This window comes from Quercus suber, unplaced genomic scaffold (assembly GCF_002906115.3).
Source record: "Quercus suber isolate HL8 unplaced genomic scaffold, Cork oak 2.0 scaffold_103, whole genome shotgun sequence".
In the NCBI taxonomy this organism is placed as follows: domain Eukaryota; kingdom Viridiplantae; phylum Streptophyta; class Magnoliopsida; order Fagales; family Fagaceae; genus Quercus; species Quercus suber.
In genome coordinates, this window is record NW_027069568.1 from 496,209 (window position 1) to 524,062 (window position 27,854).

A 27,854-nucleotide genomic window follows, 5' to 3' on the forward strand; every position below is an offset into this window, starting at 1 on the left:
TTCTGCAGAAAAATTAATCTACACAAGATTCGATCGATCGAGTCTAATTTTCGACCGATCGAGCCTTGTAGATTTAGACCAATAAATCCTGCAATCACTCGATTCTAACTTTTACAAATAAACAAACTTTGAGTAAGCCTAAACCTACAGCAAGACTTGGGCTTACTCATAGTAAACCTGCAATCATAGTAATAAGTCCTTTTTTTAATATAAATTTTTGGTTGGACCTATATACATTCTTTTTGAATGCCACAGTAGGCCCTATCCACAAAAACGTAGCTAAAGACCCATAAAAACATGGCTATAGACCTCCGCTACAGCAACGCTTTAAAAACGCTCCTATAGGTTAGGATTGTAAGCAGTGTTTGTTAAAAACTCGTTTATAGGTTGGCTATAGCGGTATTTTTTGAAAACGCCACGACAAAAATGCAACTATAGACCTGGTTTTGAGTAGTGCTGTTACCATGTTTGACAATGTGTTCTTCTAAGAGAACAACAAAATCTAACTAAATTTTCACAAATTGATGTCTCAGTTCATCATAGGCAAATACTTTAACATAGTAGACGTGGAGGTCTAACGGGTACATAGTAGACGTGAATATAATATTGTATGTCTTACTCCAAATTATTCAGGTGGCTGTAATAAACTTTCATACATCAATAGCTGCAAAGAAACAGTCTTGGTGGGCAAGAACTAAGAGAAAAGTAGGTAGTATAGAATAGATAAGGAATTAACAACTCGCCATGCTGCTCTTATAGCGATTGGTTACATAACTTTTGGTGGCAATGGGATACACTTGCGGTATTCTGCAAGAGCCCACAAAGGGAAGATATTTCGATATGCTGCATAGTGTAACATGCAGTTCTTGAAGAAGACTCCAGTGCTTTCCTGCCATAACATGTGATAAGTGGTTAGAAAGTATTATAAGTAAAATCCAAGCTTAATATAGTACTTCATATTGTTTTAATATTACTCTGTCCCTTTTCTGTCCAAATTATAAAATAGAAAGTCAAGCTTCAATTACTTGGGTTTCTGAGCAAACTACTGGACAGTTTACTAGACGAGGGTAAAATTGTTCTCCATAGTGCAAAAATGAACTTTGTGTTCATGTCAAATTTCATTTTTCTTGTTAGTATAATTTTTACTTCTTTTGTTATTTGAAGCTATGACAAATAAGAAGATACCTGTTGAGGAAAATCTCCATCTTCCATTTGAGAATTGATTATCAACTTTGCCGCGCGGTGAAGCGGTGTCGGGTCTATTTTAGCCTATTACAAGTAAGAAAATATTTATTAGAATTATTCAAGAAAAACATATCATAACACAATATCAATATATTTTTTTTTGAGAAGCACACAATATCAATATATAATGATCCATTTTTGAACAACAGACTAACCTGTCCAGCATGAATAAGACCCATCATTGCCCATGCAGTCTGTACCAAATTTGACCGGTTTCCTTCAAGTGGTACATATTCCTACAAAATCAAGTATAGAGAGTTTAATATTTTACTTTCTATCAAAGATATTTGTACTATAATAATAATAATAACGGAAGTGATTGCATTTAATTTTGTAAAAGTTTTGTCGCACTACCTCATCAGTAACATTTTACCATTTTTCTTTTATTTATTTATCAATATTTCTTTTATTTTTAAATATATTAAATATAAAAAATATTAAAATATTAAATTTACAAATCCAATCAATTCATTTTGAAAACTATTGAGTTACTAATTTTACAATTCCAAGCATAAGCAACTTAAACAATCCATTTATCTATGTAGAATTCACAATCTCGCTTAAGTGCTTCACCATCACGCTTAAGTGCTTCACCAAACTCTGTTCTCGGTTGATTCCCGGCCACTAATTTGGTCATTGGAGCAGGAGTTGTTAGATCCTCGTAACTGTCTTCTAGCTAGGGACAGACCTCGCTAGATTCGAGCTTAAGGGAGGGAGAAAGGCTGTCAATTATAAATTAGAACCCCATTTTTTTTTTTTAAGATATTTTAAAATATGTAAATTCATATATCTTTTTTTAAGCCACAAGTTCATATATTTAACTTAATAATATATTGCACGTTTAGATTCCTATCACACCTCATTAATATATATATATAGAGAGAGAGATGGGTTCAAGTTACACATTTTTAAATCATTGAATTTAAGTAGATCCAACGGTTAAAAAAGACAATCATTAATACTAATATTTTGATTTGTATCTCATTAATTATCCCTTATTTTTTGCATTCCATATCTATCTCTAAACCCAAAAACTTACGTCTCTCTCTCTCTCTCTCTCTACATTTTTCTCTCTGTTCCTCCACCATTGTTCCCTCTTAACATGTTGCCAGCAGAAGAAGGAAAAAAAAAAAAAAAAACAAAAACAAAAAACAAAAAAAAAAAAAACAACACCAAGCCAAACACTTTCATTCATGGGCAACCAAATTGGAAATTTCCATCGAATTTCAATGATAGCTCCAAATTTATTGAATTTTCTTATAAACCAGAAAAGATAAGTCTTATAAACCTTAGAGTAGCAACATAACAACTTTCTATCGTGTTTTTAGCGGGATGGATTTTCCATAATGCAATTTTATTACTTTTACTGTAGAGATGTGTGATACTTCACAATTAATTTTTAAATTTGATTGACCTGTGATTTTCCTAGATTGTTGACGTATTTTTTTTTCTCCAGCAATCAGGGAATCCGAATGATGGACAATGCACAAGTTGTACAGTTGGTAAAATAATTTGAAAGTACGACTACTGAAACTGTGTAACTCTATCAGGTCAATTGCCATGCCTCTGTGTAACTCTATCAACTATGAACATATGAGACTCATGACCTTTTCAGTTTTTTCTCTTTTTGATAGTATGACTACTGACCTTAGTGTCAACTAGACAACTACCCAGATGTGAGTAACGTGACAGAGCACTCTCAAATTTTTTTTTTTTTTTTCAAATGAGTACCAACATGATGAGAAAGAAGATACGGGTTCAAGGGAAAAGGATTGGAAACCGAGCTTAGAGTGGTGGAAATGTTGGATTCCACAAGGATGTGGAAGACTACATTCGTAGGACGATTATCCATCACTTCTTGCCCAAGGCCACGTCCATTGTCTCTTACCAATCGTTGGTCAAGCATAATCTCTAACCATCCCTCTTTATTTCAATAACTTAACTGGATTGTTTGGTCTCTTTTTTTTTTTTTTTTTTTTTTTTTTTTTTTTTGCCGGCAACCTAGCAGTGGAGGTGGAAGAGCGGTGAAGGAGTAAGAGACAGAGAGATAGAGAGGCGTGCAGTGGAGGATTTTTTTTTTTTTTAGAAATGGTGGGAAAAAATAAATTAGAGAGAGACATACACTTTTTTGTGTTTTTTTAGGTTTAGAGATAGATATGGAATATAATAAATAAGGGATAATTAATGAGATACAAATTAGAATATTAGTATTAATGAGTGTCTTTTTTTACCGTTGGATCTACTTAAATCTAATGGTTTAGAAAATGTGTAACTTTTTAGAGTTACACCAGGTGTAACTTGAACCCATTTTATATATATATATATATATATATAAGATAAAAAGGTTGGAAAAAGAAAGACGTGGAGAAGTGAATCCCACGTGTAGATCTTGTTGATGACTCTTGGACAAAACAAAATAGTAAAAATCCCATATGTGTGTTAAGAAAAGCTGGAGACACATAAAGTCCCACAACTTTTACCGCAATTCACCATATGGTGAGTTGTGAATGATGAAGGTTAAATGATGAGTCCACACCTCTACGACTTACAATTTGCCACATAGTGAGTTGTAACAAAAGTTGTGAGAGCTTATATGTCCCTAGCATTACTCAATCGTGTTTGACATTTTGAACAAAAGCTTAAAAGTAGATATAGGAAAGGTAAAAAACCTTTGGAGAAAACAAAGAGACAATGTGCCGGTGGAGAATTCGTAGTAGAAGAAAGAAGAAAATAATAGAGTAGGATTGCAGCAAGGTGGTGGAGAAATCGAAGCCAAAGAAGAAGAAGAAAATAGAAGAGGATTTTTGCTCTTCAAACATCAAACATCAACCATTACGATATGAGATATTCACATTTTTTTTTTTTTTTTACTCACAGAAATGGTGCTTGGAATTCTCTCCCTAGTAGGAGCATCTCTCTCCCACACTCCTGTGTGGGTTCTTCCTCCACTCCTGAGTGGCCCTCTCCACCATATCTAGGTGGGTTTTCTCCACCTCCATGTGGCTTCTTTCAACATCCAGGTGTGGGTCTTCTTTACCCAAGCTTCTGGTAAGCATTTTTCAATCTTACTAAAATCCCTAAATCAAACCCCTAAACTCAGTTTCCACTCAAACTAACTACCGTCTTATACCCTCCCTATTATCATCTTTCATTTGTTTTGTACTCAACCATCTGATCTTCCCAATCTCCAAAGTTTTGCCTAGTGATTTCTTTCCTTGCCGAAATGCGAAGGTTCTCCCCTGTTCAATTGGTTCTGAATGTTCTCAAACGTGGGGGTTTCTAGGTGGCTGGCTGGCATTTGTTGATTCTGTGGAATTCTTATATTAGCGTGATTTGGGCAAGGGCAGTGAGCATTTTTATGATTTTGTAAGTTCCTTTTGTTGATTGGGGGTCTGTATTTGGGCTTCGCCCATTATTTTGGTTTTGATGCTCTGCTTGCTCCTATGGGTCTCTCTATTTCCTGTTGTATATGTTTTGTATGGGGTTTGGTATGGAAAAAACACTAAGGCCTTACTGGTGGGAGCAATGAACTCTTTATGTTGGAACTGCCGGGGTATGGGGACCCCCCGGTCAGTCTATTCGCTGCGCGATTATGTGAGGCGGTGGTCTCCCAACTTAATCTTCCTTGTGGAAACCAAAGCTAATCAAAAACGAATGGAGAAAGTGAAATTTAAGCTGGGCTTTTCTAATGGCCTTATTGTTCCCAGTCAGGGGAAAAGTGGGGGGCTTGCTCTCCTATGGTCAAAAGATATCAAGCTGGAAATTCAATCCTACTCTCAGCATCACATAGACGCAATCATCAAAGAGCAAGATAGAAATCTCACCTAGAGGTTCACAGGTTTTTACGGACATCCAGAAACTCACTTAAGGAAAGATTCCTGGAAACTCCTATCCTATCTCAACTCTCAATTCTCTTTGCCTTGGTTTTGTTGCGGCGACTTTAATGAAATTCTTTCTTTGGCTGAAAAATCAGGCAGCCCTTGTAGAACTCAACGGCAAATGGAAGGTTTTCGGGACACGGTGAATGTTTGTGGCTTTCAAGATCTTGGTTTTTCAGGGCCCAAATTTACCTGGTGTAACATGCGAGAAGGGAATGATCGTATTTATCTTCGACTTGACAGGGCGTTTGCAAACTCTGATTGGCTCAATGTGTTTCCAAATTGTAGAGTTCACCATGTTGTTGACTCCACTTCGGATCATTGCATCTTGAGAATTACAGACTCAAGGACTCCAGCCCCATCCAGGAAGCGCCGATTTCATTTTGAAGCCTTATGGGCTAAAAGGGAGGATTGCTATGGTATTGTTGAGGCTGCCTAGATTGGGGGTGGCCCGTCCAACACTCCGGGTGATATTGCAACTAACCTCCAGCTTTGTGCTTCCGAATTATCTGGTTGGAGTAAAGAGGTCTTCGGAAACATCCCAAAAAGGATCAAGGAAAAAAGGGAAGCGCTGCACTCTCTCACAGAGCTAGACTGTGATGGCTCGCACTGTGGTGCTATTAATGAGCTGAGGAAAGAACTTAATGAACTCTTAGATAGTGAAGAAACACTGTGGCATCAAAGAAGCAAAATTTTCTGGTACAAGGAGGGTGACAGGAACACAAAATTTTCCATACCAGAGCTTCAGAAAGGCGAAAGAAAAATGCTATTTGGGTTTGTGGAATGATGAAGGAAACTGGTGTGAGGACAGAGACAGCATTGCTACCACAGCTCTAGATTATTTTTCAAAGCTCTACTCCACTAGCTTCCCAAGCAGCACTGAAGACATCACCAACGCCATTCCATCCCGAGTCACAGATGATATGAATGCCGAGCTCACCAAAACGTTTACTAGTGAAGAAGTTCTGAGGGCCCTCCATCAAATCCACCCTACCAAATCTCCTGGACCCGACGATATGTCAGCAATTTTCTTCCATAAATATTGGAACATAGTGGGTAGGGACATTACTAATATGGTCTTAAATGTGCTAAACTTGAATATGTCCTTGGCTAATATCAATAAAACCAATATAGTTCTTATCCCAAAAATAAAACACCCCACTAGAATGACAGAGTTCCGCCCCATTAGCTTATGTAATGTAGTCTACAAGCTCATTGCCAAAGTTCTAGCAAACCGTCTAAAAGGTGTCCTTCCTCTTGTGATTGCTGAGAATCAATGCGCTTTTACAACGGATAGACTTATAACCGATAATGTTCTAGTAGCCTTTGAGCTTATGCATTATCTGAATCACAAATTTGTAGGTAAGGATAATTTGATGTCTATAAAGCTAGACATGAGCAAGGCATTTGATAGAGTGGAATGGGGCTTCATCAAGTGTGTTATGGAAAAGTTGGGTTTCAACAGAAAGTGGGTTTCTCTCATTATGCAGTGCATTACAACAGTAACATATTCTGTCATTATCAATGGGGAAACCTTTGGCAGCATTACTCCTTCTAGGGGCCTTCGCCAAGGTGACCCACTCTCTCCGGGCCTTTTCATTTTGTGTGCTGAGGGTCTTTCGGCTTTGATCCACCAAGCAGCAAGAAATCAAACTCTCAATGGAGTTTCTATTTGTAGGGGCTGCCCACCTATTACGCATCTTTTCTTTGCCGACGACAGCATTTTATTTTGCAAAGCCAACTCCCAGGAGTGTAGTGAGTTGATGCGCATCCTTAGTGACTACGAGATGGCGTCGGGTCAAAAAATAAACCCCGATAAATCCTCGGTCTTTTTCAGCCCGAATACCCCCTCAGCTTCTAAAAGGGAGATTCTTAACATTCTGGGTCCGATGCATGACTCTAGACACAAGAAGTACCTTGGTCTCCCCTCCTTGATTGGAAAATCAAAGTCACAAGTCTTCGCTGAAATCAAGGAAAAAGTTAGCAAAAAATTGGCAGGATGGAGAAGCTTCTTTCCATTGGAGGTAGGGAAATCCTTATCAAAGCCATGGCACAAGCGGTGCCTACATATACAATGAACTGTTTTCTTCTTCCAAAAACCATGTGTGCTAACTTGGAAAGAATGATGAGGAACTTTTGGTGGGGCCAAAAAAACCAGGAATCAAAAATTGCTTGGGTTAGTTGGAAGAAGATGTGCAAATCCAAACTTTTTGGTGGCATGGGTTTCCGAAACCTACACGCCTTCAATCTTGCTATGCTTGCAAAACAAGGGTGGAGGATCCTCACAAATCCAAACTCTTTGGTTGCTCGGGTTTTCAAAGCTAAATATTTTCCCTATGATGATATACTAAGCGCAAAGATGGGAAGCAATCCTAGCTATGCTTGGCGAAGCATTCATAATAGTCTGGGGATTCTTAAGGAAGGAACTAGATGGAGAGTGGGGAACGGTAGGCGGATCCACATTTGGGATGATAGATGGCTTCCAACACCCACCACCTTTAAGGTATGAGGACACAAAGTGGTGGAAATCTGATTTGGTGAGGTCTATCTTCCTGCCTTTTGAAGCCGATTCAATTCTCAAGATTCCTATCAGCTATAACCTCCCTGATGATCAGCTCATTTGGCTGGGCAATAAAAGGGGTTCTTTCTCTGTGAAGAGTGCTTATTATATTGCAATGAGAATTGCTAAGGCTGACTGCATGGGTGAAAGTACCACTGTGCATTCCCAACCCCCTTTCTGGAAAAAAATTTGGCACCTTAACATTCCTCCAAAAGTCCGGATCTTCGCTTGGCATGTATGTAATAATGGTCTTCCAACTATGCTTGCTCTCCGGTGTAGAGGCCTAAACTCATCTGGGTTCTGTCCGCTTTGCGACAAGGAATTAGAATCCATCCAACATGCTCTCTTCCTTTGTCCTCACGCTAAATGTACTTGGGCTGCCTGGCTGGACTGCCCTTTGAACTTGACCTCCATCAATGATGACATTATGAACATTGCTGCCAAGTTTATTGATTTGGGAAAGCTTCATGACTTAGACTTATTTTTTATGGTGGCTTGGTCTATCTGGAGAAATAGGAATCAGGCCTTTCACAATGATGCAGCCATCCCACCATCTCAGGTCTGGGAGTCCGCGAGAAGGGCCTTGTTTGACTTTAACGCTGCTCGGCAAGATCATCTTCCTCCCCTCTCCCATGCAAGCCTTCTTTGGGCTACACCGCCACCTGGGTTACATAAGATTAATGTTGATGGAGCGACGGATGAGGGGGGTGGTTGCTCCGGCAGTGGTGTTATCATTAGGGACTCCTCTGGGGCTGTGATTGGGGCCCTTAGCAAAGTCCTCCCCGTGAGCTTCAATGCTGAAGTTACTGAAGCATTCGCGCTCCTCAATGGGGTGCTTTTTGTGCTGGAGTTGCAGATAAGTCAAGCCATTTTTGAATCTGATGCGTTGTCCATTATCCTTGCCTTATCCTCTCATGAGTCTTGGGGCGAGCTTGGCCACATCCTTGAGGACATCATGTCAGCTTCATGCTCATTTAGTCACTGCACCTTCCACCACCTGAAACGCGACGGCAACAAAGCTGCTCACTCATTGGCTAGAGAAGCAAAACTTTCTGGCCAAACAAAAGTTTGGAAAGGAACCCCTCCCCAATGCATTCTGCAAATTCTGCGTGATGATATGTTGTCCTCTCTTCCTTTTTTGGGCTCTGCTCACTGATGTATGGTTGTGATTAGTTTTATGTGTTTCTGCTTCTGCAGATCCTTGTTTGTCTGTTTCAGCTCTTGCTGGTTTAATGAAGTTCATATCCTCTTTCAAAAAAAAAAAAAACCATTACGATATGATAGTGCAGACAAGAAGAAGCACAAGGATTCAGATAAAAAATTTTGGGCTGATTTGATATGGGAGGCAAAGTTGCATGCGAATATCTAACTTGACGCATATAACTACAAATTTTTTTTTATTCCTTATGGTCAGGAGGCGCCCCCACATGGTTCCGTCCTTACTTCTAGCATTCATCCATGATCCATCGACAACCGTACATAGGATTATCCTAGTGTAAGTTATAATATATATATATATATATATATGTATATACATATATACATATATATATATATACACACACACAACTTACTTAGGTTTTATTGGAATAGTAGAGTTGTAATTACGAAAAGGCTTTCAGCTGTGACCCTATGTTGTCAGGCTAAAGTGTGAACCATGATAATTCCTTTCATGCTTTTGATATCTTTCATTCTACATGTATTTTTTTAGTTTCATATTTATAATTTAACATATATAATGAAAGATATTAATTATTGAAAGATGAAGAATAAAAAGGCTTAAAACATAATCCGTTTTGAAACATTACCTTGTTTGGGCATGAAAGATAGCTCTCTCCCCAACCACCGTTATTTTTTTGTGTTTTGAGTAAAAAGTCAACTGCTTTGCGCACAGTAGGACAATTGTGGTAAGTCTTACCAACTGCAGCCAATCCACCTAGTGCAAACCATGTACCATAAATAAAACAAATGCCCCAACTTCCATACCTGTGGCAAAGATTCATCATGTAATTAATTTGTAATAATTCAAACATATCTAGTGAATTAGTAGGCGATCGAACATACCATGAACCATCAGGCAGTTGTGTGTTTTCAATGTAGCTAATACCATTTCGAATGGAACTATCAATCTCTTCCATCCTATGCCTTGGGTGCAACTTCTTAAACAAAATCAAAGCTTGGATTGTTGATGCAGTGCACTCAACATACTCATGCTCAACAACAATATCCTCCAAGAATTCTATGGGATTAAGTAGCTGAGAGAGGGAAAAAGAAAAGCAGAGAGAGTAAAACTTCCACAAATATATATTACCACAAAAACCCAGGCTTATTGCCAAAATTTCTGGATTAGCTATGAATCCATAATAGACTAGTCAAGATCGCCACATATATTCTCTTCTGCCATTCTATTCTTCATACTTTCTAGTATTTTTTTTAATTGACATGTTGAGTTTTACTACTTCTATTTGTTAGTTTAGCGTTGGAAAATCCATGACAATATGACGACTATTTCAGTAATCTCTAAAATCTCGACTACATCTTGATTGATCGACATATGCTTGTTGATTGATTTTGATTGGATGAGAATTCGATTAGGAATTTGGATTCTCTTGAAGGTCCATTAAGTTGTACCATTTAATTCTAAATAGTAAAAACTTTCTTGGGGTACATGATACCCTTGGTGTGTGTGTGTGTGTTTTTTTGGTTTCATTTGGATTTATCCATAGGTTTTTCATTAACCAGAAATCCATTAGTTATCATAATTTGTTAATCTAATAAGTTGGGTTAAGTTTGTTACAAAAATGCTACCCTTTTTTGTTCTTTCGACTTCAATCAATCTACTTTTTCTCATTGGTCCATTAATCACTTTCTTTTGAATGTTACCAAACCACGTTAAGTGACTCTAACATCCTTCACCAATAGGCCACTCTACTGATGAAAAGCTATTGAGTGTCAATTTATTGACATAGATAATTTAAAAGTATTTCCGAAAGAATATTTCAACATGATTCCAATACGCTAAGGTACTGACGTCTAACCAATCCCCGGCTCTTGCTGGCTCCCAGGCTGGCAAACCACCATTTTTACTCTGCATGACATGAACATAGTGAAATACTAAGAAAGAAACAAGCCACCCAAAATAAATAAATAAAACAAAAGACAAATGTTATACAAAGTTCCTTCAGAGTGAGTTTCACAATGCTATGAGTGTAAATTATTTTTTATAACAGTAGCAAATAGTGAAAGCTAAAGACAATTTTGGATAAGAAGCTTTAAGAAAAACGAATCTCTCAAGATTTGGATAAGTAATTTCTAGCTATTGACACTTTTGGGTCAAGAATAACTAAACGCAACCTAAATTACCTATTCGTGCCTATACATGCAAAATAAGAATTCATAAAAATACAATGCTAGGGAAAGTTAATCCTCACGGACCTCACCTGTAAGGAAAGTAGAATATTTACAGAATCAAACAACCTGTCAAGTTCCAAATTTTCACCAACAACCTCTGATGGCATTGTTGAGAAAAGCAAGCAGCACTGTGAAGCAAATAAAAATTTGATGACAAAAAAAGTGATTATGGACAAAGAGTAACACTAGATTTCAATCAAGCACTAAATGGAGCTAGTTACCTTCAAACTGTGAGCGGTGCAATCAGAAACTTGTAATCCATGATCTTGATCAGAAAAAGTCCAAGATCCTTTTGAAATGTGACGATACATTCTTTTAAAGTCTCCAGAAGGATTGTCTCTGACCTTTACAATGTTTAAGGGGGATATGATAGCTCTGAATCAATACTGGATAATGACATTTTTAAGAATCTAAAATCAAACCTGAGATTTTTTTATGAAGTCATGCCCTCTCGTCAATACCGGTCCAATTTCATTAATGAGATCACTAGCAAGAAGAGCTTGAATAGTGAAGCTAGTATCCCACAATTGACTACCAAAACTCTGCATACAAATGGCGTAAATCATAGTCAGCTATTCCTTTATTTCTTGCAATGTCCTTCAACACATAAGTCCAAATATATATGTGTATGCTGGCTACATAACTAGCTCTATAAAGAATTTTTTTAAGTAATATATATCATCATTAATAGTTCAATATAAACTCAAATATAGATCTACAAAAGATAGGTAATAGTTCCACAATTTGTTTGCAAAACATGTGTACTAACATGCATCTTGATTCCATCTTCAGCAATCCATATGAATTCTTTCACCCTAGCGAGATGTTTCTTGAAATAATCCCCATTCGGATCTTCAACCCAACAAGCAAGCATACATATCACCTGTTAAGTGCAAGTCGCATTATGAGTAATTTTGTATTGACTAAATTAGACATGTCTACTGCTTTTCTTGAATATGGAATCACATTACCTTCTCCACAACTCCAATGGTAAGGTATCGACTGATCTCGTCTTCATAATGAATATGTTTCATTGTTACTTGAAGAGCTTTCTCTCTGACTAACTTATTGAAGGGCCAACGAGTAAGAAGAGGCTCAGTCAATATGTATAGACTATCCCATAGCATATCTTGTATCCAAGGATGGGGATAGTAGAGATCCTCCTGTAGTGATAGTTTTGCAAAATCAATGCATATGAGGAAAATTTGAAAATCCTATATGCCAATCTACAAGCATTCAGCACCGTTGAATCACTAAGGCCTACTTTCGTTCCTACTCGACGGGAGGTCAATTTCAATTCAAACATGGGTTTTATTCACACAAATTGAATTCATGGATTTACCTCAATTAGGTTTATTAATCATGAGCAAAAAATTAAGGTAAAATCACCTTTGCACATAGATGACGCATTTTTCTCCAATTAATTTCACTGTAAGGTTGAGTGTAGAGTTCCTCCCTTAATTGAAGAATAAGAGGTGTGATTGGCCCTACAAATCTTTTTCCATATAAGTATGAAAAAGGCATGTACACCAACCGACAGTAGATCCACATTTTGGCTGCATTTTAGGCACCAAACAGTTTACAAGCTATAAGTACTATGTATTTATTCAATGTAGTTAGTTTTGTTGTATGAGAAAAGTAAAACCTCTATAGTGACAGAGGCATGCTAACCTTGTTTCAACCTTGCTTTAATTTATTTCATAAGCATTACATTATGCAATAAAGATCTAAAATACAGCAGAATTCTTAGGATTTTTAATGAATAAGTAATTAGATATTTTATAAACCTGGATGCAAGGGAAGAAATGAAGGAAGGAGCCAAAATTCTGGGGGCATTGGGTTGCTTCCAATCCATTCAAACACACCCAGTATCTGCAATGTGACTAGATTCTAATTTACAAAGCCAATTATTTTTAGTATATAACTCTAATGTGATGTGAATCTTGGTGAAGAAATTGTCATACCGAAAGCCAGGACTTTCCCCAAGAAGGTATGTGTGTTACACTACCATGATCAAGGATCCACTTTCGTGCTCTTGCACAAGCATTGTCCTTACCACCATCAGGTCCTTCCCCAAGTATACGCATACAAATGTAGCTGAGAGCCGTGCAAAACATGATGCTATGGCCTTCTATGTGAAGTCCCCATCCACCATCTTCATTCTAAAATATGATAAATTTATAGCATAATTGATAGACATGAAGTTTGAACTAGAAAAAAAGAAAGAAAGTAACAAATCTATATAATATCTAAAAACTAAAGATTAGCATTTATTAATGCTATATTCCTTTGAATCACATTAATGTAGCATTTTGGTTCATTTTGGCCTATTCCTTCCACTTTGGTTAATTCAGTTCACTTCAGTCTATTTGCTCCACTTTGGTTCACTTCAATTCATTCTATCCATTTCAGTCCATTTGGTTCATTTCAGTCTAACTCGGTCCAATTCAGTCCATTTCAGTTTCCTTCAATACATTTTACTGCACTTTGTTTATTCAATCCATTTTGGACTAATTGAACCTTAAATTAATTCTTTTTGTAGTTGACATTTTCAGTTTTGGGCTCAAAATTGGTTTTTTTTTTCTCTCTCTCTCTCTCTCTCTCTCTCTCTCTCTCTCTCTCTCTCTCTCTTAATTTTGGGATAAAAAGTATGAAATTTTATTCTATTTTGGTCAAACTCTTTAGTTTTGGGCTAAAAAGTACAAAATAGCATTAGAAATTAGATATGGGCCCTAAAAAAGCAATAAAAATGATAAATATTTAAAAGATTGCCTTAAAACTTCTAGTTTCATTAATATATGCATTACACTTATATTTGAAAACAAAATGCTACAATTCTAAACTTATATAATAATTTAAAATTGATGTAATATGTTACATGTGTTCCATGGAATTGATGTGTACATTTAAAATAAAAAATAAAAAAAAATCTTGATATGGTTAAATCTAGTCAGCCTGATTATGATATATTTTTAAAAAAAGTCATTTGAAATTTTTCTTATTTATATAAAAATATTATAAATTTTGTAATTTAAATATTTTATTAAATTACATTTTTCATATATATATATATATATATATATTATACAATTTATTTATTTATTGTTGTTGAACACAAAATACATTATATGTTCCATAATATAAACTATAAAAATATAAAATACTTTTAAATAATACATGCATTATTTTAACCTATAAATTTAACATTATATTCTTTTAAAATAATTATATTACATTTTCTCATCCATTACGTGGTTTTGCAATTAGTTCATGTAAAACTTCACAGAATACACGCATACCTGATGATTATACAAGTAACGAAGGATTTCTTTTTGATACTCAATGGGAAACACAATATTAAGATGTCCAGTAATGTAGAAACATATTACCTGCAATTTTTGTATGGAAATCAAGCATAAAATCAAATTAGTTTCACTAGCAAGCATGTTATCATTAACCAATTATAGTATATTCTATCTTAGAATATTTATTTTATTTTTATTTTATTTTATACAATATAAAATTCAACTCTAGTATAATTTAAGTGTATATATGCGTGAAGCTCTCTCTAAAAACTTGAATCCTAGCCTTTGCCCCCTCCTCCCTCCTCACAAGAATTTTGTACTTGTAGAGTAACCATCGCATCAAATGTGCATGGTGGTTTAGAATATATTTCTAAATAATTTGCAAATTAGAAGAATACATCATAAACCCTTAGCAATAGCTGTTATTTTGCAAAAGATTTATTTTTGTATCACAGAAAGCTCTAGTAATATATATATATATATATATTTGTTATTTAAAGAAACAATTGCCAAAAAAATATCTATATTTTTAAGTGGTGGTCACAATTTTGGAAAATGATAATTAAAATGCAACTCACAAAGGGAGGGAGGAAGAACATGGGACCACCATTTTCAGCAGGCCAATGACCATCACTAGATTGCAAGGCTGCAAAAAAACTGATAGCCCTCCTCAATGTAGTTGTGGCCTTTTCATATGTGATTTCCTCTCCATCCTCAATCTTTACCGGCGGAATTGTTTGTTTGAAGTTTTTCTCTCTCAAAAACTGCAATCATTTAAACAAATTAAAGAAAGGAGGATTTGTCGACAATTTCTATCTTAATAGGTCGCAATTTGTATTGGCAGGTTTTGTTTGTTTGTGTCGAAAATAGAGTATTATACTATATAGTTAGGTGAATCCTAACCCAAAACCATTAAATTATCATTTCAAAGTCACTCAAATCTAACATGATCCATTTATAAAACAAGTTAATATGACATGACCAATTTCAACCTGTCTAGTAACATGTTGCATTGGATTAACATATATACAACCCATTTAATGAATATGACCAAAATTATTAAAATATTTTTGTATTTTGTATATGCATAAATTGTAACAATTACAACCAAAAAAAATCCGTACAAATTCTATTTTATAATTACATAGTTAAAGTACTAATACAATCGAAAGTTCTTATTTCTACCCATTGAAGTTCCACCCAAATTTTAAAATACACAATTTAAGAAGATATAATGAAATGAGAGTTTCCTTTGTCTTGAGTAAAAAGATTAGGGACTTTACAGCGTCAATTAAGAAACTATCGATATAACATTTAAATTATTTTAATCACTTCAAATTAATATTGTATTAAAATGACATGTATTTATATGGGTTAAATAGCTTCATATTATGTTGAATATTGCCTCAAATTCCTAAATAGTTTTGGTTTGGGTTTCCTTTATGTAGAAAGAAAGATTTGTTCTTGGTGTAGAAAGACAAGAAATTTACTTGGTGCCAAAAACAATGATTTTCTTTGATATAGAACGAAAAGTATTTCTTATTGCAGAAATAATGGGTATTCCTTGTCTATTAAGGATTATGTTTGGAGCTGGTTCATAAGAAAAATAAAAAAAGATATTTATGTTTGGAGCCTTATAAATAAACATCATTACAAAGAGTTTTGTGACTTTTGCCCAGGGTTCCTCTCATATGAGGAAAGGGGCAAGGCTCTTAGATAAACATGAGTGAGTTTCTTTGAAAGATTATCTCGTTGTGTTTTGAGAATTTTTTTTTTTTAGTGTGAGAGTTATTGGGTGTATTGGGACTTTGGGTTTTTGCATTTATGTTGATGAGATTTGTAAATGTTGTTTGTGTGAGTTGTGACGGTTGATTAATGTCATTGTAATTCATATCATTGATAGTAAATATTTTAGTTGGGGTTGAACATGGAAGTAAGCATGGAATTAGCCAAACTACTTCAAATATCATTGTCTCTTGTGAATATTTTATTTTATTGTTCTTGTGAATAAGCTTTTCCTAGCTCCAAATCACAATAATTGATATTAAAGTTTCCTTATTGTACAACATATTAAAATGGGTCAACTTGTCTTGACATGAATAATGGACTAGGTCATTTTTGGTTGATTAAGGTTCAGGTATGTTAGTACGAAAATTGATCAACTTATTAATCTTGTCAAAGAAAATTTATTTATACTAAATACTAACTTGTACTTGTAAAAAAATAAATAAATAAACTTTTCATCATGTCAAGTATTGCTACCCATAATAGTTACGAGCAGTGACAGAAAAATCACTACTACTTTTACCGTAGAGAAAACAATATTGGTGCGGATGGAGGAGGTAGAGAGAAGAGGTAGGAGGGTACCTGCATTCGCCAGAGAAGATCACTACTGGCCTTGACTTGATGTCGATTCTTATAGAAATTTTGACGAGCCTCTTCAACCTCAGCTCGCTCTTCTGGTGTACCAGCCTCAGGATCAAACACCCATGTTTGTCTTCCGGTAAAGTTATTTGTACTAAAGAGGTAAGGGTCATTGCTGCCCTCACCTATCTTCAATCTCCACATTCTTTTTTTGCTTCAATCAAACTGCACAAAGCTACTAGTGAGCAGTGATGATAACAATACCACTCTATTTTCTTCTTCCATGCATGTAACAGTATATATATTATATATTATTTTTTGTGATGAACAGGAAGATTTTATTCACAAAACCAAAACAAGAAGCAGTTCAAAAGGGACAGGTTCTGTTCCTCGAAAATGACTTGATGCATTGTTTGGTGTCATACGGAACCCAATAATCAATTTGGATGCTAAAATCAAACACTCAGTGGGTGACTACGACATCAAGAACTACAACAATAATTACTTATCTCACTTCAACGTGTGTCTATTTTTTATGAACTATGTTTTGAATACAGAAGCGCTTTCCTTTTCAGGGTCAGCTGTGCCTGTACCAAATAAAATAGATAATGACACAATTAATGATCGACCTTCCCCTTCTATATTAGTAGTGTTTTGTGTGCGTTGGTGTGTGTGTGTGTTTTTTTTTAAGGTTAAAATGACAGAATTTTTTTGAATGAAAAATGTTATGTCCACAAATATTTTCACAGCATCTTTACCCCAAAAAAAAAATCATAAGTAACATATTATTACAGGTTGTCATTGTTAGACAAAAAAAGTAATTTCAGTTGTAGGTTCAAATTAGAACTAATAACAACTTACAACCTATGATTTTTTTGTAAAAATATTGTAAAAATATTGTGGAAGTAATACTTATTTTAACATAATGTACAACTGTGTCACATGCATGGACGGAGCCATGGTTGTACTTTCAGGGGGGGGGGGGGAGGGCAATGAAATATAATAATATATATATATATTTATATTATTATATATATGGATACTAATTTTAACATTTAGAAAATTACACTTTTGCCCCTTAAAAATATTATTGATTCTTTAATAGTATGATTATAGTAAAAAAATTTCTATAACACTTTATAAACCAGTAAGACAACAATTTTATTGATTCACATTTAAGCCCATCACTTTCATTATCAACATTTTGTAAAAAGGTTTTGTAGTTCAAACATTTTCCTCATTTAAAGACCATTAAAAAATTTATAAGTCTAAAATCTAAAGAAGAAATATAAACCCAAAAAATTAGTACAACAACAAAATTATCAATAGTAAAACTAAAAATAAATTAAAAAAATTAAGTTCAGTCAACCAATTTTACTTAAATCAAACAATTTGACCTTTTAAAAAATTTTAAACAACTAGCAGCTAAACTACTAAGTAGCAACAAAACTGGAGGCTGAAGTCACTACACACAGCCAATAGCAAAGCCGCCACTCCCCCTAACTCTAATTCAAGTTTTGTCCCTAATCACATGGTGCATGCCAACACATCAAACACTTTGGATATTCAAATTACCATGACTATATCTGTTATATCATTAAAATTACAAATCTCCTTATGATGTAAAGCCTCACTTATCAATAATTAATTTATTGGTTTGATTATTAAAAAAATCATTAACTTATACGTGCAAATTAATTACTTTACTTTTCTTAATATGTACACAATTAACTTTATATTAAGAAAAAATTAAAAAAAATAAAAGACTAAAATACAATGGGTCCTGGAAGTTTAGCAATCAAGTATTTGTCGTCCCTAAAGTTTCAAATGAGTATTAAATTATTAACTTCTATGTATAAATTAATTACTCTACCTTTCTTGTTAAGTCCAAAAGTAACTTTATATTTATAAAAATTAAAAAAAACAAAGAAAAAAAGAAAAAAAAAAGACTAAAATACAATGGGTCTTTGAAGGTTAGCAAGTGAGTACTTTTGGTCTCTAAAGTTTCAAATAAGTATTATTAGTTTCTAAAATTTTAAAAATGAGCATTATTAGGCCTTCTAGTAATTTTGGTTAACCTCTTTGCCGTGAATAATGGAGCATTAATGTGACTTTTATAGGTGACGTGGCAACATTTTTAATATTAAAAAAAAATCCACAACAATATTGCCACATCAGAAAATTCATAGCCCAAACCCAAAAAAAGCCTATGTGAATTTAAAAAAATAATAATAAAATCTATAACATGTTACCTTAAAAGAAATGTCACATCATTACTCCATTAGCACATAAGTAAAAAGACTTAAATGAAGTTAACAAAGGACCAATAACACATTTTTTATACTTTAGAGACGAATAACACTAACTTAAAAGTTTAGGAAGCCAATAATGTATTTTGACCTTTAAAAAATGCATATAATTTAATAGAGTATATATATATATATATATTGTGAAAGATATGTTGAATTCAATTGACTAGAATTCACGTACAACAGGATTCCCTTTCAATATTAAGGGAACGAGATCTATTCCTCCAACTTGGAAGAAACTTCAGCATAAAGTTTGTGATTGTTTATTCAATATTCTCTCCTTTTGCTACTTCGAAAAGAATCCCACGATAAGAAAATAAATCACTTCTTTTACTAGAGAAAGATAAATAACACAAATAACATAGAATTCAATTTTAACTAAGAATAGAAATATGGTAACCAAATTGGACTTGTATGGTAAAAATATACTAGATTTCCAAATTAAATCAATACAAAAAATTTTAAATTAGTATATATTCAATATTAACAAAATATGAATAAAACAAATACTCAAAAGAACCATTTCTCAATACATTTATATTCAATCATCTATCAAAATAAAACTTGACCTAATTTTAAAATCGAAAAAACTATTTTTGATTGATTTTTCTTTAAATTTCACAATACCCTTTCAATTAATTTACATAAATAAAGAGAGTTAAAAAATTATTTTCCCTTATATTTCAATTCTTAGTTTTGACAATATTTATGATTATAGAAGTGATATATTACAATTAAATTTTCCCATAATTTATATAGTGGGGAAGAGGGAAGGCAAGGTGGAATTCGAACCACAGTCAGAGAGCACTATAAAAAATACCATTACTATTGGGTTGTCACTTGAACCTTGCCTAATATCCTTCTTTACGTTTTGCCATATAAAAATAAAATAAAGTAACATAAAACAACAATAACAACACCAGTCAAAAGTTAACTGTGTAAATTAAACAATGTGAATTGTTTTAACATCGCCATGTGAACTAACCCTCGTACTCCATAACATAGTACTGAAATTTTCTTGTTTATTATCTTCCATATTTGGGTCAAAATGGGCATTTGCCCCTTTTGCCCAAAACAAGTAGCAAAATGTTAATGGTCTGAAACTATTTAGCCATATACCCTTATTTTAAACTTGATTTTCTAAAAATCGAGTTTCAATGAAAAACTCAATTTTTAGAAAATCGAGTTATAGGCAAAAAACTTATTTAAAAAAAAAAAATTACATAGAACTCAAGTTCCTTGTAACATTTTGCAAGTAACTCGATTTTCATTAAATCAAGTTTTTCATTAAAACTCGATTTTTTAAAAATCGAGTTTCAAAATAAGGGCATATGGCTAAAGGGGCAAATGGCTGGAGTTCCATATTTGGATAAGCATCACGCATGCAATTGTGAGAATAAAAAGGATTAAGAAGGTAAAGTGGTGAAAAGATTAAAAATTAAAATTTTTCATCTTAGGGTTGATATTAAAAATTAGTCTTTGAACCTTTAATTTTGGTCATAAAAAGTGGTATTGTATAGTGCAATAACTAAGACTATTGCACCAAATCTCAATCCTTCATATCTCTGTGTTTTGAAGTAAAATATTGCAATTGTCAATGAATTTTTTCTAAATACAAGATAAAAATTCTACTCTGGCCTAATCTAAGTATATGTGTGTGTAAAACTCCCTCCTATAAACTTGAACTCCGACCCTTACCCCCCACACCTCATAAGCACTTATACTTGTGAAGTAACTATCACACCAAAAGTATGTGATGGTGTCAATAAATTTGACTATAGGAAGGTTTGTAAATGCATCTCAAGTTGCGAACCATGTAATTATACCACCCCAAGTATCAATATACTGGGCTTTAAAAAATACTTAAAAGATTGCATGTTTGTCCTTTTTTTTTTTTTTTTTAATTCAAATGATTATGTGTTTGGCTATTTTCCAATTTTATGTTTTGGACTCACATTAAACCTACAATTAAACGGTGCAATGGCGGGATTCAAACAAAATAAAATAAAAGTAAAATACAATTTTAAATAATAATAATAATAAAAAGTCTGGCTGCAAGAGAAAAAGCTCAATAAGTAATAGAGCCGAATCTAGTTCTTAGGTGAGCCTGTGACTCAAAAACAAATTTCATGATTTAAAAACAAAAAGTAATGGTCCCAGCAAAGAATTCTTATTTATTTGTACATTGTTCTAAAAAAAAAAAAAAAAAAAAAAAAACCAAACTTAAAAAGACTATCTCACTTTTTTTTATTATGCAAACCTGTTTTTTGGGAACCACTCCGAGCACAGCAGTAACGAATCGATAGGGGGTTTTGCGGTTGCTACCTGGGTTACAACTCACAACATGTAAATGGGATAGTATCTTGAGAGGTTTCAAATGGGCTTGGATCTGTTGTGCTGTACTGGGTATAAATAACGATTTCTGAAAAGAGAAAAGTCTCCACTAAACAACAATTTTTTGTTTTGTTTTTTGTGTTCCTCATTTAAAACACACACACACACACACACACACACACACACATATATATATATATATATTTTAAATAAATAAAAGTTAGAGACGTGTTTGAAAACCTATTTTATACTATTTTCAAAACAATTTAAACAATTTTTTCCTTATAAACACAAAAAAGTTATGGGCTCTGACACGTAATCTACGTTTAACAAGCTTGTCTGCAAGCCCATTGTCTTGTATAAGTCTCCACTAAACAACAATTTTTTGTTTTGTTTTTTGTGTTCCTTATTTAAAACACACACACACACACACACACACACACACATACATATATATATATATATATTTTTTAAATAAATAAAAGTTAGAGACGTGTTTGAAAACCTATTTTATACTATTTTCAAAACTATTTAAACAATTTTTTCCTTATAAACACAAAAAAGTTATGGGCTCTGACACGTAATTTACGTTTAACAAGCGTGTCTGCAAGCCCATTGTCTTGTTATAACTTTTAAGCCAACTTAAAGACAGGTACTATTATTATAATCCATGAAACAACACTTTCATATAAATTCCAAAATTTTTTCTTCACTATCTAGAATTGCATATTTCAAAATTATAACAAGAATAATAATATAAAAGTTATGTCTATAAACTTTCTATTTATAGAGCATTTCCTTAAAAAGAGGACACTTTACCGTGACGTGATAATATGTATGATGTGATTAGTGAACCGTTAGTGAGTTTCACTAACGCTAAAATTTACTGTACAAATCTTTTTTCAAGAAAGTCGTTTTTTAAATAGTTTTCCCACTTTACAAACACACAAATGTCAACACGCAAATCATCTCAAACGGATCCGGATCCTCTCCATTTCATTAGAAATGGAGAGTGTCCAGTTAAGGGCTGAGATTGATTTAAAATAAATCAATGACCTAAAATCTACCACGTCATTTAAAAGCACTAACAAGAGACTTAACTGAGGAAAAGGCTAAACTAACATTAAGGTTTTCTTCTCTAACTCTCTATCTCTATCCCTCTCCTCTCTGTTTCTCTCTCTCTCCCATCAAACCCAGTGATGGTCATTGGTCAAGCTTCTCCAGTTCTCCTTCCCCACACACAATTGTACATCAACTGTATTTCAGCCATCAACCTCTGTTTCTAAAGGAAATTTTGATATCAAATTTATGCATTTTTTTTTTCCTTTTCTTTTCTTGTTGTCTTTTTTGTGTTTTTGGGAATGAGATTAGATTTGCTTTTGGGCTCTGCCAAATCTCTGGTTTTATTGATTATTTTACAATTTTGGCTTGTTGGGGTTTTCAGTTTCTTTGCAATGGTGATTGTGGGGCTGTGAAATTTGGTGATTATATATATATATATATATATATATATTTTTTTTTTAATAAAGTTTCCATCTTTATTTTATGATATTTTTACTGGGTTTTCAATGCAATACGAATTCTGTGATTGTTTGTAATGTCAAACAATTTCTATGATTCGAGCTTGTGGCAGTTGTCCTGATTTGAAGTAATCATTGCAAATTCTTTTCCATGTGCCTAATGAGATTTGCAAGCTTCTGAATTTATGAGATTTTTTTGGGGCCTAATTATGCCTAAAATCTTGAACTTCTGAATGAAATAATGGGCCTTTTTATTTTGGGGATTTTTCTTTTTGGTAATTTTAGTACTCATGGACCCGTTCTTTATCTTTCTAGAATAATTTTTGAAGTATTGAATTTTGAGCAAATTTGTGTTCATCGACAGATGATTGGGATTCGAGTGGGGTTGCCAAAAGTGAAAGAAAATGAGACCCAAGGGAAAAAAGAGAGACACTGAGATGAGAAAGACTCATACACCTACTACAGTTACCACAGATCTAAAGCAAAGGAAAGGAAAAATTTTCAATCAAAGAAAGGTATAATCTTTAGTGCTATAAATGAAAGAAAAGGATGCTCTTTGACAAAGAAGACAAGAAAAGAAAGAGCAAAACCATATATCAGCTATTAAAATTTGAACTACGATTTGTTTTTGGGTGGGGTCTAGAAAGCTGATATCAAATCTTCAGGGTGATTCCGGTCATAAGAACTGTCAGTCGCGGTGCTGTGCGTGCAAGGAGAAGTTGGCCATGGCTGGGCTTTGTTGAGAGTGAGAAAGAAACTGAGATAAGATGAGAGAGCCCCAAAGAGTCAAATGAAAGAATGCATTTGTTTTCCTTGGCTCCGTTAAGTCTCTTTTTTTTTTTTCTTTTTTCTTTTTTGGATAGGTGCTCCGTTAAGTCTCCTTGAAATGTGAAATGTTAGGTTAATATCTTTTAAATGATGTGGCATATTTCAGGCCATAGATTGATTTTAGTTAAATCTCAGCCCTTAATTGGATACTCTCCACTTCAAAGAGAAATGGAGAGGATCCAAATCCATCTCAGACACACTTTACCATAATTTGATAACACATGGCGGTGAACCATCACTTTCACTTACGATAAAATTGATGTTTCACAAAACCATTTTTAAAAGAGTTTTCCCACTTTACAAACACACAAATGTCAACACTCGAGCGCAATCTAAGCTCAATTATTTGTTTAGCAAAAAAAAAAAAAAAGCTCAATTACTTGTCTCAGCAGTACCACCAACTAGTACGAAAATTGAACAAAAGGACGTGTGATAAGCATTCTTTTTTTTTTTTTTTTTTTTTTAACTGGGTAATTGCGAGGGATAGAAAGGTGTACTAAAAATGTGGAAATGAATAGGATTACAATATTTTTATCTATGATAGATTATACTATTCACCAAATGTTAAATCCACATCCGATACTTATCTACTTTTAAAACTTTCCCAAAATGCTACTGTTAACGTATATAGTGTTGTGGCCTTTAAGCCTAGTTAGGTTACTTGTATAGCACACATATTTACTTGTACTGCACCTATGTACATTATTTTATCAAGAAATACAATACTATTACATTCAGTATTTCTAACATGGTATCAGAGCCACTACTTTAACCTTTTCTTCGCAGTCTTGTCTTTATTGGTGTCACTATTCTCAACATCGCTTCCGCCGTCACAACCGCTACTGTAGTCTTTCGCCGTAGAACCTCTGACGCCTTTCAGTCGTCATCCTTGGGTTCCGGACCTGCAGCCGTTGTTGTTGAGAAGTCCCGCACCACACAAGACCACTGCACTTATCGTTTTCGCTGTTCATGTTGCTCCGAAAAGAATTTTTTTAGGTACCACAATGATCGTCTCGCCTCGATCTACTCAATCGTGGAAACCTCATCATCATCGGAGCTTACACGCGCCCACACGCGCCTCCAAAAGATTCTACAGACAAGATCACGCGCTACACGCGTTGCCACGCACCGTCAAACCTATTCACGCGCCGTCACGCGCTAACACGCACTAGTTCTGCACCTGCTAACATTAGCCCTAGGTGACATCATCTGCTAACATCATCGTCCACATCTACTGACGTCACCCACCACATCAGTTGACGTCATCTATTGACTTGAGAGTATTGATCGTTGACTTTGACCAGTGTTAACCGTTGACTTTTTTACCAGAGTTGACTTTTGTAGTTCAGGTGCTCCTTATTCAGTTTTTCACATAGATTTCATTTTTGCAGTCTGTTTTTGCATATTTTGCTTCTAAATGAAGAATAAAGACAGGTTTTTTTCTTATTGCAACAATCGTCGCAGCCAATCCATCAAACGTTTTTACAAATTTTGCAAATGTTTTGGCCACAATATTGAGACTTGCTATCATCGCAACAAATTAGCTGTTTCAATTTCTGCTACTACTGTTGCTAACACTGAGAGTGTCCCACCAATGGCTCCTGTCTCTGCACAGTCTAAGTCTTCTGGATCCAATTTCTCCATTTCTAGAGATAATCTTATAAATATCATCGCCAATGTCATACATATGGTTGGTAATGCATCTTATTCCTCTTCTCTCTCAGCTTTATCTAGTATGTCTCCTACCTCTTGGCTTATGGATTCTGCTTGTTGCAATCACATGACACCTCACTCGTCCTTATTTTCTAACCTTAAACCTGCACCGTACCCTCTTAATATTCGCACAACAAATGGTTCCACAATGTTTGGTCATAATATAGGTTCAATTTCAACCTCCAACCTCTCGGTTCCTGGAGTCTTTAATGTTCCTGACCTTTCATATAATTTATTTTCTGTGGGACAATTAGCTGAGTTGGGTTATCGCATTACCTTTGATTATTCTGGGTGCATTATGTAGGATCCTAGGACGAGACAAGAGCTTGAGACCGGTCCCAGAGCTGGACGTATGTTTCCCGTGGACAACCTTCGTCTTCCACTTGTTGCTCCTGTTTCTGTTGTTGCAGCTACTGCAGTTTCTTCCACTCCTTCCCTTGCACTTTGGCATGCTCGACTTGGTCACGCATCTTCCTCTCGAGTACAACAATTGGCTTCTAGAGGTTTGTTAGGTTCAGTATCTACAGAAAATTTTGATTGTGTTTCATGTCAATTAGGAAAACAACTAGCTTTGCCTTTCAATACTAGTGAATCCATATCCACTGATATCTTTAACCTTATTCATTCTGATATTTTGGGGCCTTCTCTGTCTCTAGTATTGGTGGGTCTAGATATTTTGTTGTCTTTGTTGATGATTACTCTCACTATAGTTGGATTTTTAATATGAAACATCGTTCTGAATTATTGGAAGTGTATTCTAATTTTGCAAAAATGGTTGAAACTCAGTTTTCCAGACGCATCAAAATTTTTCGATTTGATAATGCTCTTGAATACACTCAATATGCTTTCCAAACTGTTTTGCATTCCTATGGCACTTTTCATCAACTAACTTGTCCAGGTACCTCTTAGCAAAATGGTAGAGCCGAACGAAAACTTCGTCATATTCTTGACACTGTTCGTGCTCTCCTTCTCTCTGCTAAAGTTCTTGCTTCTTTTTGGGGTGAAGCTGCTCTTCATGCTATTCATACTATTAATCGCATTCCGAGTCTTGTTATCCAAAATCAAACTCCATATGAGCGCCTTTTTGGGTCACCTCCAAACTATCACCACCTTCGCTCCTTCGGTTCTGCTTGTTTCATTCTTCTTCAGCCACATGAGCATAACAAACTTTAGCCTCAATCAAGGCTTTGTTGTTTTCTTGGCTATGGTGAAACTCAAAAGGGGTATAGGTGTTATGATCCTATCTCTCATCTTCTTCGTATTTCCCGTAATGTTGTCTTTTAGGAACATCGCCTCTTTGTCGAGCTCTCTCATTTCAATGCTTCCTTGTCTTCCTCCTCTATTTGAGATCTTTTTTCAAATGAGGCACATATTCCTTTTGTAGCTACTTCTGATCCTCCCGTAGTTGCTCCTGATTCTGTTGCTATAGACTTCTCTGTCCAACTACCAGATATCACTGATCCCTTTCCTAGTTCACCCTTTAATGAACAAGTGGAAGATGAATAGGTTGAAGACGAGCTACCTAACCCCAATCCTGAGCTTGGGTCTCCTGCTCCTACTCCGCTTGAAGATCTTGCATAAGACATTCCACCTCGTCACTCAACTCGGGTAAGATCTATTCCTGCACATTTACTTGACTATCATTATTACACTACTCTTGCTACACTACACGAGCCTCACACCTATTGTGAGGCTTCCATTGACCCTTTATGGCAAATTACAGTAAAAGAGGAACTTGATGCATTATCTAAAACCCATACTTGGGATTTGGTGACACTTCCTCCTAGGAAATCTGTGGTTGGTTGTAAGTGGATCTACAAGATTAAGACTCGCTCTGATGGGTCCATTGAGTGTTACAAAGCTTGTCTTGTTGTAAAAGGTTTTACACAAGAGTATGGGATTGATTATAAAGAGACCTTTGCTCCAGTTGCTCGTATCTCATATGTTCGTGCCCTCTTAGCTGTTGCTGCTGCCAGTAAATGGGACCTTTTTCAGAAGGATGCCAAAAATGCATTCCTTAATGGGGATTTAAGTGAAGAAGTGTATATGCAACATTCTCCTGGTCTCTCTGTTGACTCAAACAAGGTTTGTCCCCTTCGACGTGCACTTTATGGCCTTAAATAAGCTCCACGAGCTTGGTTTGCCAAATTCAACTCTACCATATCTCAATTGGGTTACACGGCCAGTCACTATGATTCTACCTTATTTCTTCATCGCACTGACAAATGCACTATTTTACTTCTCTTATATGTGGATGATATGATCATAACTGGTGATGACCTCAGTAGCATTCAAGAACTCAAGGCTTTTCTCAGTCAGCAGTTTGAGATGAAAGATCTTGGACATCTCAGCTACTTCTTGGGTCTTGAAATCACTCATTCTACAAA

At 34.8% G+C, this 27,854-nt stretch overlaps 1 protein-coding gene and 1 non-coding gene across 4 annotated transcripts in view; both read right to left on the bottom strand.

Moving 5' to 3' along the window:
* LOC112013217 (ankyrin repeat-containing protein ITN1) overlaps positions 1 to 27,854 on the bottom strand; it is a 71,381-nt gene that overhangs the window by 29,435 nt on the left and 14,092 nt on the right. The window contains exon 3 of the transcript XR_010629601.1: positions 19,913 to 19,918. This is a non-coding gene — a transcript (ankyrin repeat-containing protein ITN1). The remainder of the gene's footprint in view (positions 1 to 19,912; positions 19,919 to 27,854) is intronic.
* LOC112029397 (beta-amyrin synthase) lies at positions 530 to 21,574 on the bottom strand. 3 transcript variants are annotated; one of them, XM_065775016.1, is made up of 18 exons: positions 21,333 to 21,574; positions 16,767 to 16,988; positions 14,978 to 15,163; positions 14,394 to 14,483; positions 13,059 to 13,256; positions 12,882 to 12,966; positions 12,484 to 12,650; positions 12,066 to 12,257; positions 11,864 to 11,977; positions 11,517 to 11,636; positions 11,316 to 11,438; positions 11,124 to 11,222; positions 10,715 to 10,771; positions 9,748 to 9,938; positions 9,492 to 9,669; positions 1,401 to 1,481; positions 1,186 to 1,269; positions 530 to 889 (listed from the first exon to the last, which is right to left on the bottom strand). In XM_065775016.1, the coding sequence occupies exons 2-18, from the start codon at positions 16,965 to 16,967 to the stop codon at positions 767 to 769; spliced, it is 2,289 nt and encodes a 762-aa protein (XP_065631088.1). In that variant the 5' UTR covers positions 16,968 to 16,988; positions 21,333 to 21,574; the 3' UTR covers positions 530 to 766. The 3 variants fall into 3 exon arrangements, with proteins under 3 accessions (XP_065631088.1, XP_065631089.1, XP_065631090.1); XM_065775017.1 differs by having other exon boundaries at positions 16,767 to 17,350; XM_065775018.1 differs by having other exon boundaries at positions 21,314 to 21,574.

Coding starts and splice junctions, on each gene's coding strand:
- LOC112029397 (XM_065775016.1), bottom strand. CDS start 16,967: ATGTGGAGATTGAAGATAGGTGAGGGCAGCAATGACCCTTACCTCTTT. Junction 12,967..13,058: donor GGGGAAAGTCCTGGCTTTCG/GTATGACAATTT, acceptor GTCACATTGCAG/ATACTGGGTGTGTTTGAATG. Junction 10,772..11,123: donor ATATTCTACTTTCCTTACAG/GTGAGGTCCGTG, acceptor CATGTCATGCAG/AGTAAAAATGGTGGTTTGCC.